This window comes from Cyrtonyx montezumae, unplaced genomic scaffold (genome assembly GCF_038088225.1).
Source record: "Cyrtonyx montezumae isolate F1298 unplaced genomic scaffold, pur_monq_1.0 scaffold_14, whole genome shotgun sequence".
Lineage (NCBI taxonomy): Eukaryota > Metazoa > Chordata > Aves > Galliformes > Odontophoridae > Cyrtonyx > Cyrtonyx montezumae.
Window position 1 is genome coordinate 8,558,420 of NW_027071870.1, and position 14,369 is coordinate 8,572,788.

Sequence of the window (14,369 nt, forward strand, 5' to 3'; positions counted from 1 at the left end):
AGTTGTTAAAATTGTGGATGTCTGTAAGTGACACATAGAGGTTTTCAGCCCTCCAAGTGGAGGATTGAGACGTATTATCCGAACTTGATCCCATTGGAGGTATGGGTGTAAGCTCTGCTTCCATACAGCACCCCCTGAAGCCTATTGGTATAGGTAGCCACAGCTAAATGTGGTTTGTTTGGTGCTTTGACTAGACTGTTAAGTTCTGCTAGATGTGAAGTCCATGATAATTCACACTCTTCTCACAGTGAAGCTTTGCCACTGGAATGAAACTTAACAAAAGCAAGTGTAGAGTCTTGCACCTAGGGAGGAATAATTGCATGCACCAGTACAGGCTGGGGGATGAGCTGCTGGAGAGGAGCTCAACAGAGAAGGACCTGGGTGTCCTGGTGGCGGCAGGTTGACCGTGAGCCAGCAGTGTGCTCTCATGGCCGGGAGGGGCCGTGGCATTCTGGGATGCATTAAAAAGGGTGTGGCCAGCAGGTCAAGGGAGGTGAGCCTTCCCCTCTACTCTGCCCTGGTGAGGCCTCATCTGGAGTACTGTGTCCAGTTCTGGGCTCTCCAGTATAAAAAAGACAGGGATCTCTTGGAAAGAGTCCAGCGCAGGGCCACAAAGATGGTGAAGGGCCTGGAGGATCTCCCCTATGAAGAAAGGCTAAGTGAACTGGGTCTCTTTAGCCTTGAGAAAAGAAGACTGAGGGGATCTGATCCAAGTTTATAAATATCTGAGGTGTGGGGGACAAAGTGGTGAGGCCAGACTCTTTTCAGCAGTGTGTGGAGACAGGACAAGGGGGAACGGACAGAAACTGCAGCACAGGAGGTTCCGCACGAATGTGCGCAAGAACTTCTTTACGGTGAGGGTGATGGAGCACTGGCACAGGCTGCACAGGGGGGCTGTGGATCTCCTTCTCTGGAGATATTCAAGACCCACCTGGACGCCTACCTGTGTGACCTGGTGTAGGGAACCTGCTTTAGCAGGGGGGTTGGACTCAATGATCTCTTGAAGTCCCTTTGAACTCCTATGATTCTGTGATTCTATGAATAAAAACAATTTGAAAAGAACAGTTAAAAAGTTACAAGCTTCTTTTTACATACAGTGCAAGACTGGGTTAAATTGCAATAGATTAAACTGATCAGCTGAATAACATTCCCTGCACATTTTTTCATCAGATTTACTGACTTGATTTCAAGCAGTCTCACAGACTGCTTATAACTTCCTGTGAATGTGATAAGTATATAATCAGAGAAGTCTGAGTCTAGTTCCTTCGTTGCCTACAGCACTAATATTTTAGGGCTTTTGTGTTCCTGTGTCCTAGATTCATATGGCAATCCAGATGTTCAGTCTTGCAGCTGTATAGTGTGTACTACGTGACTGCACCTCAGAGTGCTTCTGTAGTGCAGCTGGTGGTGTAGACAGGTCACTGTGCTTGGCATGGTTTGTATGCCCATTGTTCCTAAATAAATGATTCTGTCACTCATTAAATAAAATCACTAAAATATTGTCTTTGACTTTTTTTATATCTTGGACATATTTACATCTAGAAGCTTAAGTGTCACTTTCTGGCCCTGTTAGCTTTGCGTGTGTATTTTCACTTCAGTGCATTGCCATTACAGAGCAGCTTTATAATGGCACTGCATATTACAACTACTCTCCACAGCTGTTTTTTTTTTCTTTCTTTTAAATAGCTGTTACAAGAAACTTTGTTGCATCTGCACGTTGCCTTATGTGCACTGCCTTATCCTTAATAAAGATTAGAATAAACTGCAGTGTGAGGTGCCCGTCATTACTCTGATCTATACCTTGTAGTTACAGCATGCTTATTGTGTCACAGTACAGGCTGCAGACACTGAACAGTGATATTTAGGCCACTTGTTGGCAAGCTCATCTCTCCATACTTCAGAAAGATTTAAATAATTGGAAACACTTTGATTTTAAAACACATAGAAATTGTTGGTAGAGGAAGTTAAAGCGTGAAAGGCTGATCTAGGAACACACAGCAGAATCTAGAGTGAGGAGCATGTGAAAGTGAAGATTTGCTGTGGTTTGCTCTGAGAAAACTCAGGCCTCTGAGTGATTTTTGAAGTTGGTGTGACCTGTCTCTCTAGTAGCATTCCATACTGCATGTTCTGATGAGGAAGGCCAGGGGGTTAAAGGGCTCCTGTTGTAGCCGTAAATGTGGTTTAACCATTGCTAGGTCACTGGACAGTGTTACAGTTCCAGTTGGTGCTCACCAGTCTTCTGCAACTCTAGGTCAGCTTCTGTACTCTGTAGTGGTAAAGTGCTGTTGGTTTCAAAACTGGAGAAAAGGCTTTGATTGATTGAAAGATTTGATGACTTTAGAGTAAGTCACTAAATTGAGTTCCTGTATTTAGTCTGTTGTGACTAACGTGGGGAAACACTTTGTCACTAAAAAATATTTTTCTAAATCAGGGTAGCTGACAAAACAAACAAATATTGTCACAGTGTGTTGCACCCACCCAGCTGCTAGATGGGATGCTAGCAGCAAGATTGAGTCTTTAAAATATAGTTATTAGAAATAGCTGATTGTAGTGCCAGAAGGGTGGGGAAAAAGAAGTGCAGTTTGCAGCTTTGTCAGCCATCTCTGTCCTGGATACTGTAACAGCTTAAAGAAATCTTAAAAAAAAAAATAAATATATATATATAGTTGGTTTTTTTTTTTATTAATTTAAAGAATTGATGAGTGGGCATATAGTTGAATTTTGACATCTGAAGTTATATTAATTCCCTAAGGAAAATTTTGTCTTGTTTTTCTTCAAACATCTTCAGTCATGAGCAGTGAAGAAATAATAATAACAAAGTGATACTTGTTTGCCTATCTAAAATGAAAAATGACACTATTGGGGTTTTCTGTGCAAATTAGTGCCTGTTTTCCTCCCCAGCCTCCCGCCTTTATTGAGATTCTGAGAGTCCTTCACTCTGTGGCCTTAAGCATAACAAACAAATCATGGTTTGCAACTGCAGTCATGCTGGCAGTGATTTCTCTAAGCAAACAAGCACATGTTGAGGCCATCTTGTTTGCGTTGAGGATGCTGTTTGCCCACTGAATCATTAATTTGCTTTTGGGAGTGGAGTGTTTTCATGATATTGTCTTTCTCTCACTTTTCACAAACTGCATCCAATACAATTCCTTTGTAGGCTCTTCACAAATCACTTGTCCTGTCATTCCCTCAGAAGTGAAGTGGATGCAGCTCTTCAGTCCTTGCCATTGCACAAGTCTGTGAGTTTTTGTTGTATGTAAGCAGGTATTGTGATTGGTTTTTTTTTTTTGAGGAAAAAAATAAAGGAATCTTGGAAGTGGGAAATGTACAAACTTCAGTACTGCAATTACGAGCAGGTGGTGTAGTTAACCTTCGTTACTTACAAATTTGTACTTTTAAGTAAGTCTATTACATAAAAAAAGTAATTGATTTTTCATTCCTGTTAACAAAAGTATATGCAAATAGTACTGTAGTGTTAGGTCTGGGTATCCTTCTTTAACCTGAGGATGAGGACTGTTTGAAGTTGGATTTGTCAGTGAAACCAGGCTGGAGCAACGTAGTTGAGTGGAATGAGTGATCTTATTTTGAAAAATACATGCCTCCTATCACTGACATGAGTACGTTTGTGTTTTAATTGTTGTTGTTCTCAATTTTATATCCTCCAGGGTTGTTTTTTTAATGTTTATTGAAGAACTAATTGCTGTTTTTTTTTTTTTTTTTTGAAGCAGTTAAGTGGGCTGACAAGGTGGCTTGAAAAAAGACAGCGGAAGAAGATGTTTCACATTGTTCGGTACCAACCTTTGAGACTGATAACCCAAAACAGTCTTTCTAGAACTTGTTTAAAACTGATGTTTTCAAGGCTGGTAACATTTGAACAGATATCAAAGTTGTGGTTCTCGAGCCATTCTCTTGCTGGAAGCAAAAATATTATCCTGATGGGACCTCCGGGTGCTGGGAAAACAACAGTTGGGAGAATAATAGGTCAGAAACTAGGTTGCCCTGTCATAGATATAGATGATGATGTCCTTGAAACAGCCTGGAATATGAGCGTGTCAGAAAAACTGCAGGATGTTGGTAATGAGCAATTTTTAGATGAGGAAGGAAAAGCCCTTTTGGAGTTTTCAGCATCTGGAAGTGTCATTTCCCTTACTGGGTCCAATCCAATGCACACTGCTGGCATGCAGCATGTGAAGAGAAATGGAATAGTTGTGTATCTTGATGTGCCCACAATGGTCATTATGAGTCGGCTGAAGTCAATGAAAGTGGATCGCATTGTGGGCCAGGGTCCTGCTACTTCTCTCAAGGACATACTTCAGTTTAGGAAGCAATTCTACAGAAGGTGGTATGATATCCGTGTTCTTTGTGGAGGCAGTATGGCAGCAGAGGTTGTAGCAGAAAAGGTGCTTGATGCTGTGAAGAGATATCAAAACTCAGAAGTGGAAACTTACATTTCAACTAGGAGCACGGAAAGAAACTCTGATAAGTATTTCAGTGATGTCGTTATTGAAGGCTTAGCCTCAGATGGAGGACTTTTTGTTCCTGAGAGAGGACTTCCAGAACTGACTGTTGAAGAATGGCAAAGCCTAATAGAAGGAACTTATGCTGAAAGAGCCCAGGTGATACTAGAGAGGTGCATCCATCCTGCTGATATTCCTGCGTCTAAACTGAGAGAAATTATTGGAACTGCATATGGAGAAAATTTTACTTGTTCTAAAATAGCCCCAGTTAGGCATTTGACAGGCAATCAGTTTCTCCTTGAGTTATTTCATGGACCAACAGCTTCATTTAAAGATTTTGCATTACAGATGATGCCACATATATTCGCATACTGCATTCCCAGGAGTTGCAATTACTTGGTTCTGGTTGCTACTTCTGGTGACACAGGGAGCGCTGTCCTGGATGGCTTCAGTCGTCTCCATGACACTGACAAACAGAGAATTGCTGTGATGAGTTTTTTTCCCGAGGATGGAGTAAGTCCAATACAAAAGTCACAGATGATTGGTTGTCAGAAAGAGAATGCCTGGTCAGTAGGTGTCAGATCTGATTTTGATTTTTGCCAGACCGCAATGAAGAAAATCCTTACTGACTCTGATTATACTGGCTATCTTACAGTAGAATATGGCACTGCTTTAGCAGCAGCAAACTCCATAAACTGGGCACGACTGCTTCCTCAGGTAGTTTATCATGCCTCTGCATACCTCGATCTTGTTCACCAAGGCATTATTGCATTTGGAGATCCTGTAGATATTTGCATTCCTACAGGGAACTTTGGCAACATATTAGCTGCTTTGTATGCTAAAATGATGGGAATCCCTATTAGAAAATGCATTTGTGCTTCCAATGAAAACAGTGTTTTGACTGACTTTATAAGAACAGGTTTTTATGATTTGAGGGGAAGAAAATTAGTTCCAACTTTTTCACCAGCAATAGATATTTTGAAATCCTCCAACCTTGAACGATACTTGCACCTGATTGCTGATGGTGACGGACAGCTGGTGACACAGTTGTATAACCAACTGGAAAATCAGGGCCACTTTCAGTTGCAGAAAGGTCTCCTTGCAAAGCTTCAGCAGGACTTGATGGCTGGGTGGTGCTCTGAGGAGGACTGCCTTGCTGCCATTCATTCTGTCTACAGCACTACAGGATATATTCTGGATACACACACAGCTGTTGCTAAAGTAGTTGCGGATCGATTACAAGATAGAACTTGCCCAATTATTATTTCATCTACAGCTCATTATTCTAAGTTTGCACCTGCTATCTTGAGGGCATTGAGGATTACAGAAATAAAACAAAACCCATTAAGTCAGCTTCACTTGCTGAGTTCTTACAGCCCTCTGCCTCCAGTCCACTGGGGCCTATTAGAGACACTGAAAAAGAATGAGAATGAGGGTCACCGGGTCTGCGCTGCTGATCTGAGTGTGCTGATGTCTTGTATAGAAACCTTAATTCAAAATCATTTTATGAAAGTTTTCTGAGCATCTGGTCAGATATCCAGTGTGTCATTTATGGTACTTTAACCACCTGCATGTTTTAATAAAGCCATGATTTATCTGGCCTGTGTCCAGTTCACAGGATAACATCCACAGCTGTATGCTCAACTATCAGATTTTCAGCAGTATTCTTAAGTAATGCATGTGAGATTTCTAGTAGTGCTGAATGGTTCTGAACTGGGGGACTAGAAGCCTGGAGTACTCTTGCAGGGCACATATCCTAGGGACAGCAGCAGTGGAGGCTTTCCTTGGCAGTGCTGTCTCCACAAGCTGAAGCATTCTCCCCTGAAGGAGGGAGGTAATGAAGTCTGACCTTCCTAAAGCTGATGGCTCTAGTTTTGTTGCTAGAGTGGTTTGATCACCTGACTGGAGGTGATTAGTTAAACTTTAACTCACTTCACTTAGGACACCAAATGCAGTAAGATAGTGGTAGTGCTCAAATAGTACTAATGAAGTTTGATGTCACTATAAAGATTAAAGCATGTGTATTCTGTTAATCCTCAAGCCATGCAGTTTTATGGTATGCTGTTTTCTTGCGTGATGTTCTTTTTATGTTTTGTGAGGCCAACGCTTATGAAAAAAATCTGGTTATTTTGCTTTTCAGACATCTTATTTTTTTCCTTCCAGATATTTTTCCATGTGAGATGGAATCCTTTCTTTAATATTTATAGCTTTTGAGATACAACTCATCCTCCAATGTGCCAGTAGTCTTTCCTAGATCTGTTCTCGATTAACTTTCCAACATTAGAGCACTTCAATTCTATTTACTAGTGTTATCATTAGTCTTCCTAGATAAGATCCAAACTTAAGTATTTGTTTACATTTATTTATTGTATTCTATGTTTTTTATAGAGTTCAAATAGCTTTCTTATTCTAATTACTTCTGTTGTCACATATATATTTTTAGATGAATGTCTAATTGCATGAATTACAATAAGGAAGTGTCTCAGAGATCTTGGTATCTCCTCATCAGGTAAAGTGAAGGATGAATTTCAGTGCCTGATAAATGCAATAGCATTGAAGGTATTCGTTGTGCAACCTGAAGTAGGTTTATGCTAGCAGTCTGCCTTTGCTAATGACAGGCTCTGTGTTGTGCTGGTTGTTTTGTTGTTGTTGTTGTTGTTTCTTTAAAAAAGAAAGTATATTACTTGAGGAGATTGTGTGGTTGTGGGCAATCTTACTCAGCTAATTGTAGACTATATTTGGCAAAAGTTGGAAATATATCTACATTTCATGCTATGAGAATTAATAAGATAACGTTTTGGCAAGTTGTGGATGGCAGCCAGTTACAGGAAAAGAGCTGGGAGCTGTCACAGGGGTGTACATACAGCTACAGGAGGCTGTGGTTCTCATCGAGATTCAAAAAGAGGAAGGTATTGGCAAGAGAGATGGTGACATTTTTGCCTCTTTGAGAAGCAGCATCTCGTATATGTCAGGACTTGGTCTGTTGCCGAGGTATAGAGACAAAACCATGCTCTCAGAATCATGCCTTCCCTTCCTTTCTGTGTCTATTTGTACTTTTTGCCACATTAGAGGTGAAGATAACAGTATTCAGCAAACTACTTTAAAAATGTTCTCTGTTTATGAAGTGTTTCATTGTAAACAGAAAGACCCAATGTGATGTGCATTTGCCACAGTGGATATGTTTTATAATAAAGTTGTATGTAGTTGATAAAGATGTGAGTGACAAAATAGCTTTCTGGGTTCTGCCACTTTTGAGTGCCTTTCCAAGATCTGTCAAGTTACTTTTTTTGTTCATTTCTGCAGTAACTTCAGAACATCTTTTTCTTGCATGAGAGTAACTATGCCATGTATAATTTAAAATGTTATGTAACTGTATTGCCAAAAAGAAAGCAGTGTGTTGGTGATTAGTGCCCATCTACCTTGCATTTCTGAACTTATCATTGTGGATTTTACCCTAGTCTTAAGTGTAACACCACAATACATGAATTCTAAATCTTTACAGTTAAAATAAGAAAAAGTCTGGTTTCCATTACTGCAATGGGAAATGGGCTTTAGTGTAAGGACTCGGAGGAAATTCTGTCCTATGTGGCTCCGTGAAGCTTAATGCTGTATGTTATCATAGGGCAGTTTGTCACGTGCAGTTGCAGTGTGTTCTTGAATTACTTCCAGAGAGAAGCTTGTTTTCATAGGAAGTATCTGAAAGAGAAAAGCTGAGGTTCTGAGCAAGATTAGGCTGAATGCCTGTGACCTTCAATTAACTGATGCGTAGATAGTAAGAGCAAAACAACACGTCTAACAAGATTTATTTTGGCATGACTCAAACAATCAATGTTTCAAAGTTCATGGCTGTAGCTCAAGCTTGGTTTGAAGGAGAAAGTATTAGTAAAATTCCTATTTCCAAGGTTTCACATGGTATGACAATATTAAGGGATGTGCTGCATCTACTTGTGGGTTCTAGTAATGGGCACTGTAAGGCACTGCAACAGTGCCATGATCCCAAGTTTATGTGGTGTTTGTGCCTGGACGCTGATGCTATTGTGGAAGCTGCAGTGCACAGTCCTCTGTCTCACTTTGACATTCTGGGCCTGAAGGAATGGGGGAGGAGCAAATAACTTCCAGTGTGCTCATTGCTGAGAGTGGCCGAGGGGACAGAGGACGGTGAGGGAAGCAATTCTTACCTTTTCCCAGCCTGGTTTCTCTAAATGCCATTCAGCAAAATACTGTAGTTCAACAACCATTGTGCCTCTGTGGTTGCAGTTTTCCCTTGCTGGCAGTTTCATGAAAGATTCCAAGGGCATTAAGCATTGAGTGAGCACAAGTGCTGCTTTTTGTCTTTTTTTGGACGTTGCATGGCAACATCCTATGTGCATAATGTTCACTGTGCTTCAATGATGCACTAATGATGTGCAGAAGCACACGTACGTTCTTATGGTCAGTGGGATTGTTAAACTATTTGAGATAGATGTACACAGCTGCTCTTATTTGGTTAAAGATGTTGCAGTCTAAACGAATATAAGCTGGGTTTATGGGGAGTGGTGGAAATGTATATGTATCCATTCTCACAGCTTTGTAATAGCATAGCTTTATTTAGGCTTGTTTATTTAGTTTCTGTTGGTTTGCTTTTCTGAACACTAAAACTACATGTAAAATCTTACAGGCAGGTGTAACTGTTTTTAATACCAATGTTTTTACTTCTTGCTATAAAAATATTTATATGGAAAATACTTTGTTTTTCTTGCAGCCTTAGCAGCTGCTCGTTGCTTGCCTTAAGTCACAGTCCTGCTTCTCAGGGTGACAGTGATTTTAGGTAAAGGGTCAATAGAGCAGTTTCAGTTGCCTTCAAAAGAGACTTCTGTTTTCTTAATGTCTTAAACAGCAGTTCTTTTAAAGTTTTATGTTTTGAAGGTAATGGGTTATTTAGTGGATGAAACTATGATTGGAAGATGGTTGTTTTTCAGGAGAGCAGCTTTGCTCTTTGAAGATATCAAGAATGTGCATCATTATTAAGATCACATTTGGCATGCCTATAGTTGTTTGTGCCCACTGCAGTTTTTCTAAATAAATACTGCAAGATCCACACTACAGCCATTTTCTTTGCAGATATATTTTTAAGTCCTTACCAATTTGTGATGTAAAGGAAGTCCTCTGAAAGACATGGTTTCAGAATTTGGTGTTCTTTTAATCTCATAAGATGTGCTCCTTCATGTGCATACATGAAAATTAGGTACATGGTAATTGATCTACACAGCGGAAAATTCAAGTTACTGCTCAAGTCTGCAAATGCCACACATTTTAAGTACCGAGGAGCCACTTCAACAGGAGATGAATTATTTAGCAGTGAATAGTGACAAATCACAGAATCATAGAATGGTTTGGGTTGGAAGGGACCCCAAAGATCGTCAGGTTTCAACCCCCCCTGCCACAGGCAAGGCCACCAACTTCCAGATCTGCAACTAGATCAGGCTGCCCAGGGCCCCATCCAACCTGGTCTTGGACACCTCCAGGGATGGGGCATCCACAGCCCCTGTGCAGCCTGTGCCAGCACCTCACCACTGTCTCTGTAAATAACTTCCCCCTGATATCCAATCTAAACTTTCCCTCCTTGAGCTTGTCCTGTCACTGTCTACCCTTGAAAAAAGTTGATTCCCCACCTATTTATAGTTAATATTATATTCCCTTTTAAGTTCTGGAAGGCTGCAGGAAGGTTTCCTCATAGCCTTCTCCAGGCTAAGCAAACCCAGCTCCCTCAGTCTGTGCAGGGGAGGAGCTCCAGCCCTCTGATCATCTTCACGATTCTCCTCTTGACCTTCTCCTGCATTTCGCTGTGGCCTGAAGTAGATCCATGTCTCTAAGAGCAGGGCTTTGAGGCCATCCTTTCCAAATAGACGACTGTGCTATAGTAAATACTCACTTGGGAAAGTGCCTGGAGACGGTGATCTTTCCGAGCTGAACATGCATTTGTCAGTATGCCTCGTGCCCCAGATGCCCAGTGAGATCCTTTGGTTTTTAAATGGGAATGCTGTCATGGAGCTAATATTGCTGTCTGTATTTCACTCTGATAGAACCTTTTACAGGTGTGCAGTGCTTGGTCAACTGCAGTAACCACAGCTTTCAGTAAGGCTTCAGAACTGCAAGAAGAGTCGCAACAGCAATAAAAGGATTTTTAAAAAGCACTGTCGTGTCTTGGTAAGCAGGATCTGCTTAGTGTAGTGTAAGTCTAGAATAGTAAGCGTTTAAGCAGGAATTTGTTAATGAAGTAAAGGTCTCTTCAGTCAGAGGAGTGCTTCAGCAACCTGTGAATAGTTAGACATGTTGAAAGAGACAAAGGAGTTTCACAGGGTGGAAAAGGTTTCTTTACCTGCAAGTACTGCGTGAATTTCTGAAAAGATGTGTTTTGATGGAGAACTAACTCAAGCAGGCCAGATCCATGTTAAGCAGGAGGTCGAGCTAAGTGACCACGGCAGCCCTCCTGAGCTGCCCCAGGAGTAGCTTGCACAGCAGCAGCAGAATGACCAATGTTTCACAGGAGCCTGTCTGAGCATTACAGATTGCAAAGTCATTTCAGATCTCTGTTTGTGTTATTGGTATGCAGAACAAACTGTGCTATAAATGGGCTACTGGATATGTTTAGCCTTGTGCTATCTGTCACTAGAGAATTGCAAATGGTCTACTAATGCACATCCTGACTTGACTTACGGCTATTAGGATACGGCTCATTAGTTTTAAATTTCATTATACGATGCGTGTTGTGATGATTTGTGCAATACGTACTTTTATTATGAAAATTACGTGAGCATAGCTAGTAGGGAATTGCCTTCAAAAATGTCAGCTGTATTGAATGTGGCTATTGATTATTCATTTTTCTAAGCTTTTCTAAACCAGAGATCTCTTAAGGATTATTAGATGCTTTTGGACCCCTTCTTTCTATTCTTGTTTGCTTGTCATTTCTCCGTGCTTTGGTGAGCAACTTGTGATCTGATAGCCACTTTCAGTTCATGTTCAGCTCACAGTAAGATCTGTGTAAAACAAATTGGAACATCCAGTGTTTCATTGCTGAGGTTCTACTTATCCTTCTCTACACCAACTGAAGAGATTCCATAATGCTTAGAGAAGGTGGAGCATTCAGTGGGCTCTTCTCCAGAAGTGTTTTGAGAAAAATGCTTGAATTTTCTTACATTTTAATCTAATTCACGAAATTACATGTAAATAGACAAGGAATTTGGTGGACTTTTTGCGAAGTGCATGTAGCAACCTAGTTCTATTTAAAATGCTAATACATGCATGCCGTCTCCTAATGATGCGTCTGCTCTCAGCATAATGAATTAGCATTGTATACAGATGGGGAAGGAAAATCCATATTCACTGACATTTTCATTCAGAATGGCTAATAATAGCTGAATAGATAGTTAATAGTCCGTGCAGTTTGAAAGGTCGTATATGAATAGCTCATTTCTGCATAAATGATATTTTGCAGTGAAAATGTAGTGATGTTAACCTGGAGTCGTTATATACAGCTTTTAACCACGAGATGGCATTCCTAACAGAAGTTTGCTAGGGAGTGCTGCTGACTGCACCCGATGAAAGGCTGTCAGAGGCATTTGTAATGCCATATGAACCTTTTATGTTCTCAGTTTTAGAAAAACTTATTAATAGAAACTTGACTAAAACTCATTTAAGTAGGAAACTTGTATTTCACTGGTAGTGGAATTCACAGGAATATGTGATGGTTCTGGTGAGAGAAAAGCTGCAATTCATAGCTTCACATATTGTAAATCTTCAATCAGTTTTGCTTTAATACAATTAAATCATAACTCTTTAATATTAAATTGAAGAACACAAATACCAGAATCTTCTATGCAATACTCACTTGCTCATGGTTTAGATTGTCATGTACAATGTTGGGTTTGTAGTGAGTTTTGGGATAAGGAAGAGAAGATTACAGTATTCATGGGAAAAATAAATAGTATAACAGTGTGTCTCGTAGCTTCATATTGAAATGACCAAGCAGCATCTTTTCAAACGCCTGCCATTCAGGCTGATAACAGAGCTCACACAGCCCTGCTTTCTTTCAGGCTTTGTATCTTTTCAGTCCCTTGCTATCTTAGCATGCTAAAAGCAAACACTCTGTTATTCCTTTTCCTTTAATGCATGAAGCACGAAAGGAGCAGAATACCGACTCCTAAACCAATACAAATGCACTAGGTTTCACAAGGCGTAGGGACATGCTTATTACACCACTTAACACTTTTTTTTTTCCTATAGTTTAAGTCCTGATTTTACTGTGGTTATTTTTTGCTGACTGTAAGGTCGGACCTGAGTTAAGTAATCATTTATATTTCTGCTCTAGCTAGTCCCCTGGGTACTTTCGTTTGGTAAAAAGACATTACGTTGAATTAATGCTTCCAATGGAATCCAGTGCAACATGGGGAATTTTTCTCAAGTCTATTTCAAGACAACAGAAAAAGCTATATTCATCTAAATTTACTTATCTTGGAAGCTTATTTGTAGATAAACTTTTGTGGCCTTAGAATATCTTTTGTAATGCTTATGTACATTTCCTACCGATCCTTCCGCTCCGTGTGCTGCCCCTGCGGATGTCTCAGCCCTTCTGGTTTGGGTTTTGATCATTTAATGCCACTGAGAGAACAGAGCAGTGGCTGCTGTGTTGCTGACACTGATGACAGACCTTGCAGTGTGAGCAGGTACTGCTTTGACATTCAGCAGCTGTTCCTTCTGAACCTGCTGTTATACCTCGATCACCTCTCCACGGTGGCTATACAAAAGAGAATATGGAATATTGTTCTCCAGAAACAACTGTCAGCCAGAAAAAAACCCCTTTCAGCACCAGCAGGGTGGTAGAATCTACCTGGTGGTAGAAAAGCGTGGCATGCGGACTGTGGCAGCACACTGCATGAGCAAATCGTATCTGGTGTTGGCTGCCAGTGTCATCAGAAGGGCTGAGCATCTCCTGCTTGCTGCTCTCCGCACGTGTGGTGAAGTGAGAAAGGCTGTTTGAAGGATGTGGGAAAGGCAATAGGAAGGAACTGATATATTGTAATTATGAAATCAATGTTAACGGGAAAGTAAAATATTTGTAATACTAATTTGTTGCTATTACCTTTCAAGCTATATTACAGACCTAATTTTTTTTTAGTAGCACTGAGTAGATGTGGAGGGGGCTTCACTGACAAGAGAAGTGGCATGTCCTACAGTGGAGGTTTTAAAAGGGGAAAATCAAAAACACTAAGGAAAGCAACATTCTCTCCTCTCACAGACAGATGGAAGGGGCTTAACCTGAAGACAGTCAGTAAGGGAAAATACTGCCAGCTTGGCAGGTGAAACGGGTCAGTCGAGCCAATGGCACAACTGTAGGGCTCCCATAAATGCCACAGTGAGTAGGGAGAGGTGGATGCCACTGGTAGAAATTGGTGGTCTCAGCTATTGCTGATACTGCCTCTGTGATGTCTCCTGATACTGGATCAGATGAATGTGTGCTCCCCTTCCCAGAAATGAGGGGAAATAAATGCAAATGATCCTGTCTTTTTGCCCAGGGATCTCTCTGGTACATGACAGCCTCTGTGGGTTCAGGTGACCAAGCCCTTGAGTGCAGCAATGTCAGAAAGAGTGGCCACAATGCTGCCAAGTACTTGTGCTAATATTTCATGACATATCTGTGGGTTGCTTTGTTGTACAAAGCACATCACTGGCTTATTTGATGTGTTTTATTGGTTTTGAGAGGTTGATAATGAATGCTTGAATTGCATTTTATGCAACTGTTGTTGAATAAGCATTGCTTTGAATAAGTGTGTATTGGGAATAGAAAATATGATATTGGGAATGGTAGCCACAAGCATTGTCACCTAGCATATGTAAGAAACATGCCCAGGGCATGCAGGCACCAACAGGGGCTGT

The 14,369-nt window shown here is 40.7% G+C and overlaps 1 protein-coding gene across 2 annotated transcripts; it reads left to right on the forward strand.

Moving 5' to 3' along the window:
* Nucleotides 1-2,713: 2,713 nt before the first annotated feature.
* Nucleotides 2,714-6,842, forward strand: THNSL1 (threonine synthase like 1). 2 transcript variants are annotated; one of them, XM_065731357.1, is made up of 2 exons: nt 2,714-3,264; nt 3,726-6,842. In XM_065731357.1, the coding sequence occupies exon 2, from the start codon at nt 3,774-3,776 to the stop codon at nt 5,976-5,978; it is 2,205 nt and encodes a 734-aa protein (XP_065587429.1). In that variant the 5' UTR covers nt 2,714-3,264; nt 3,726-3,773; the 3' UTR covers nt 5,979-6,842. The 2 variants fall into 2 exon arrangements, with proteins under 2 accessions (XP_065587429.1, XP_065587430.1); XM_065731358.1 differs by having other exon boundaries at nt 3,110-3,239.
* The last annotated feature ends 7,527 nt before the right edge of the window (nt 6,843-14,369 follow it).

Coding starts and splice junctions, on each gene's coding strand:
- THNSL1 (XM_065731357.1), top strand. CDS start 3,774: ATGTTTCACATTGTTCGGTACCAACCTTTGAGACTGATAACCCAAAAC.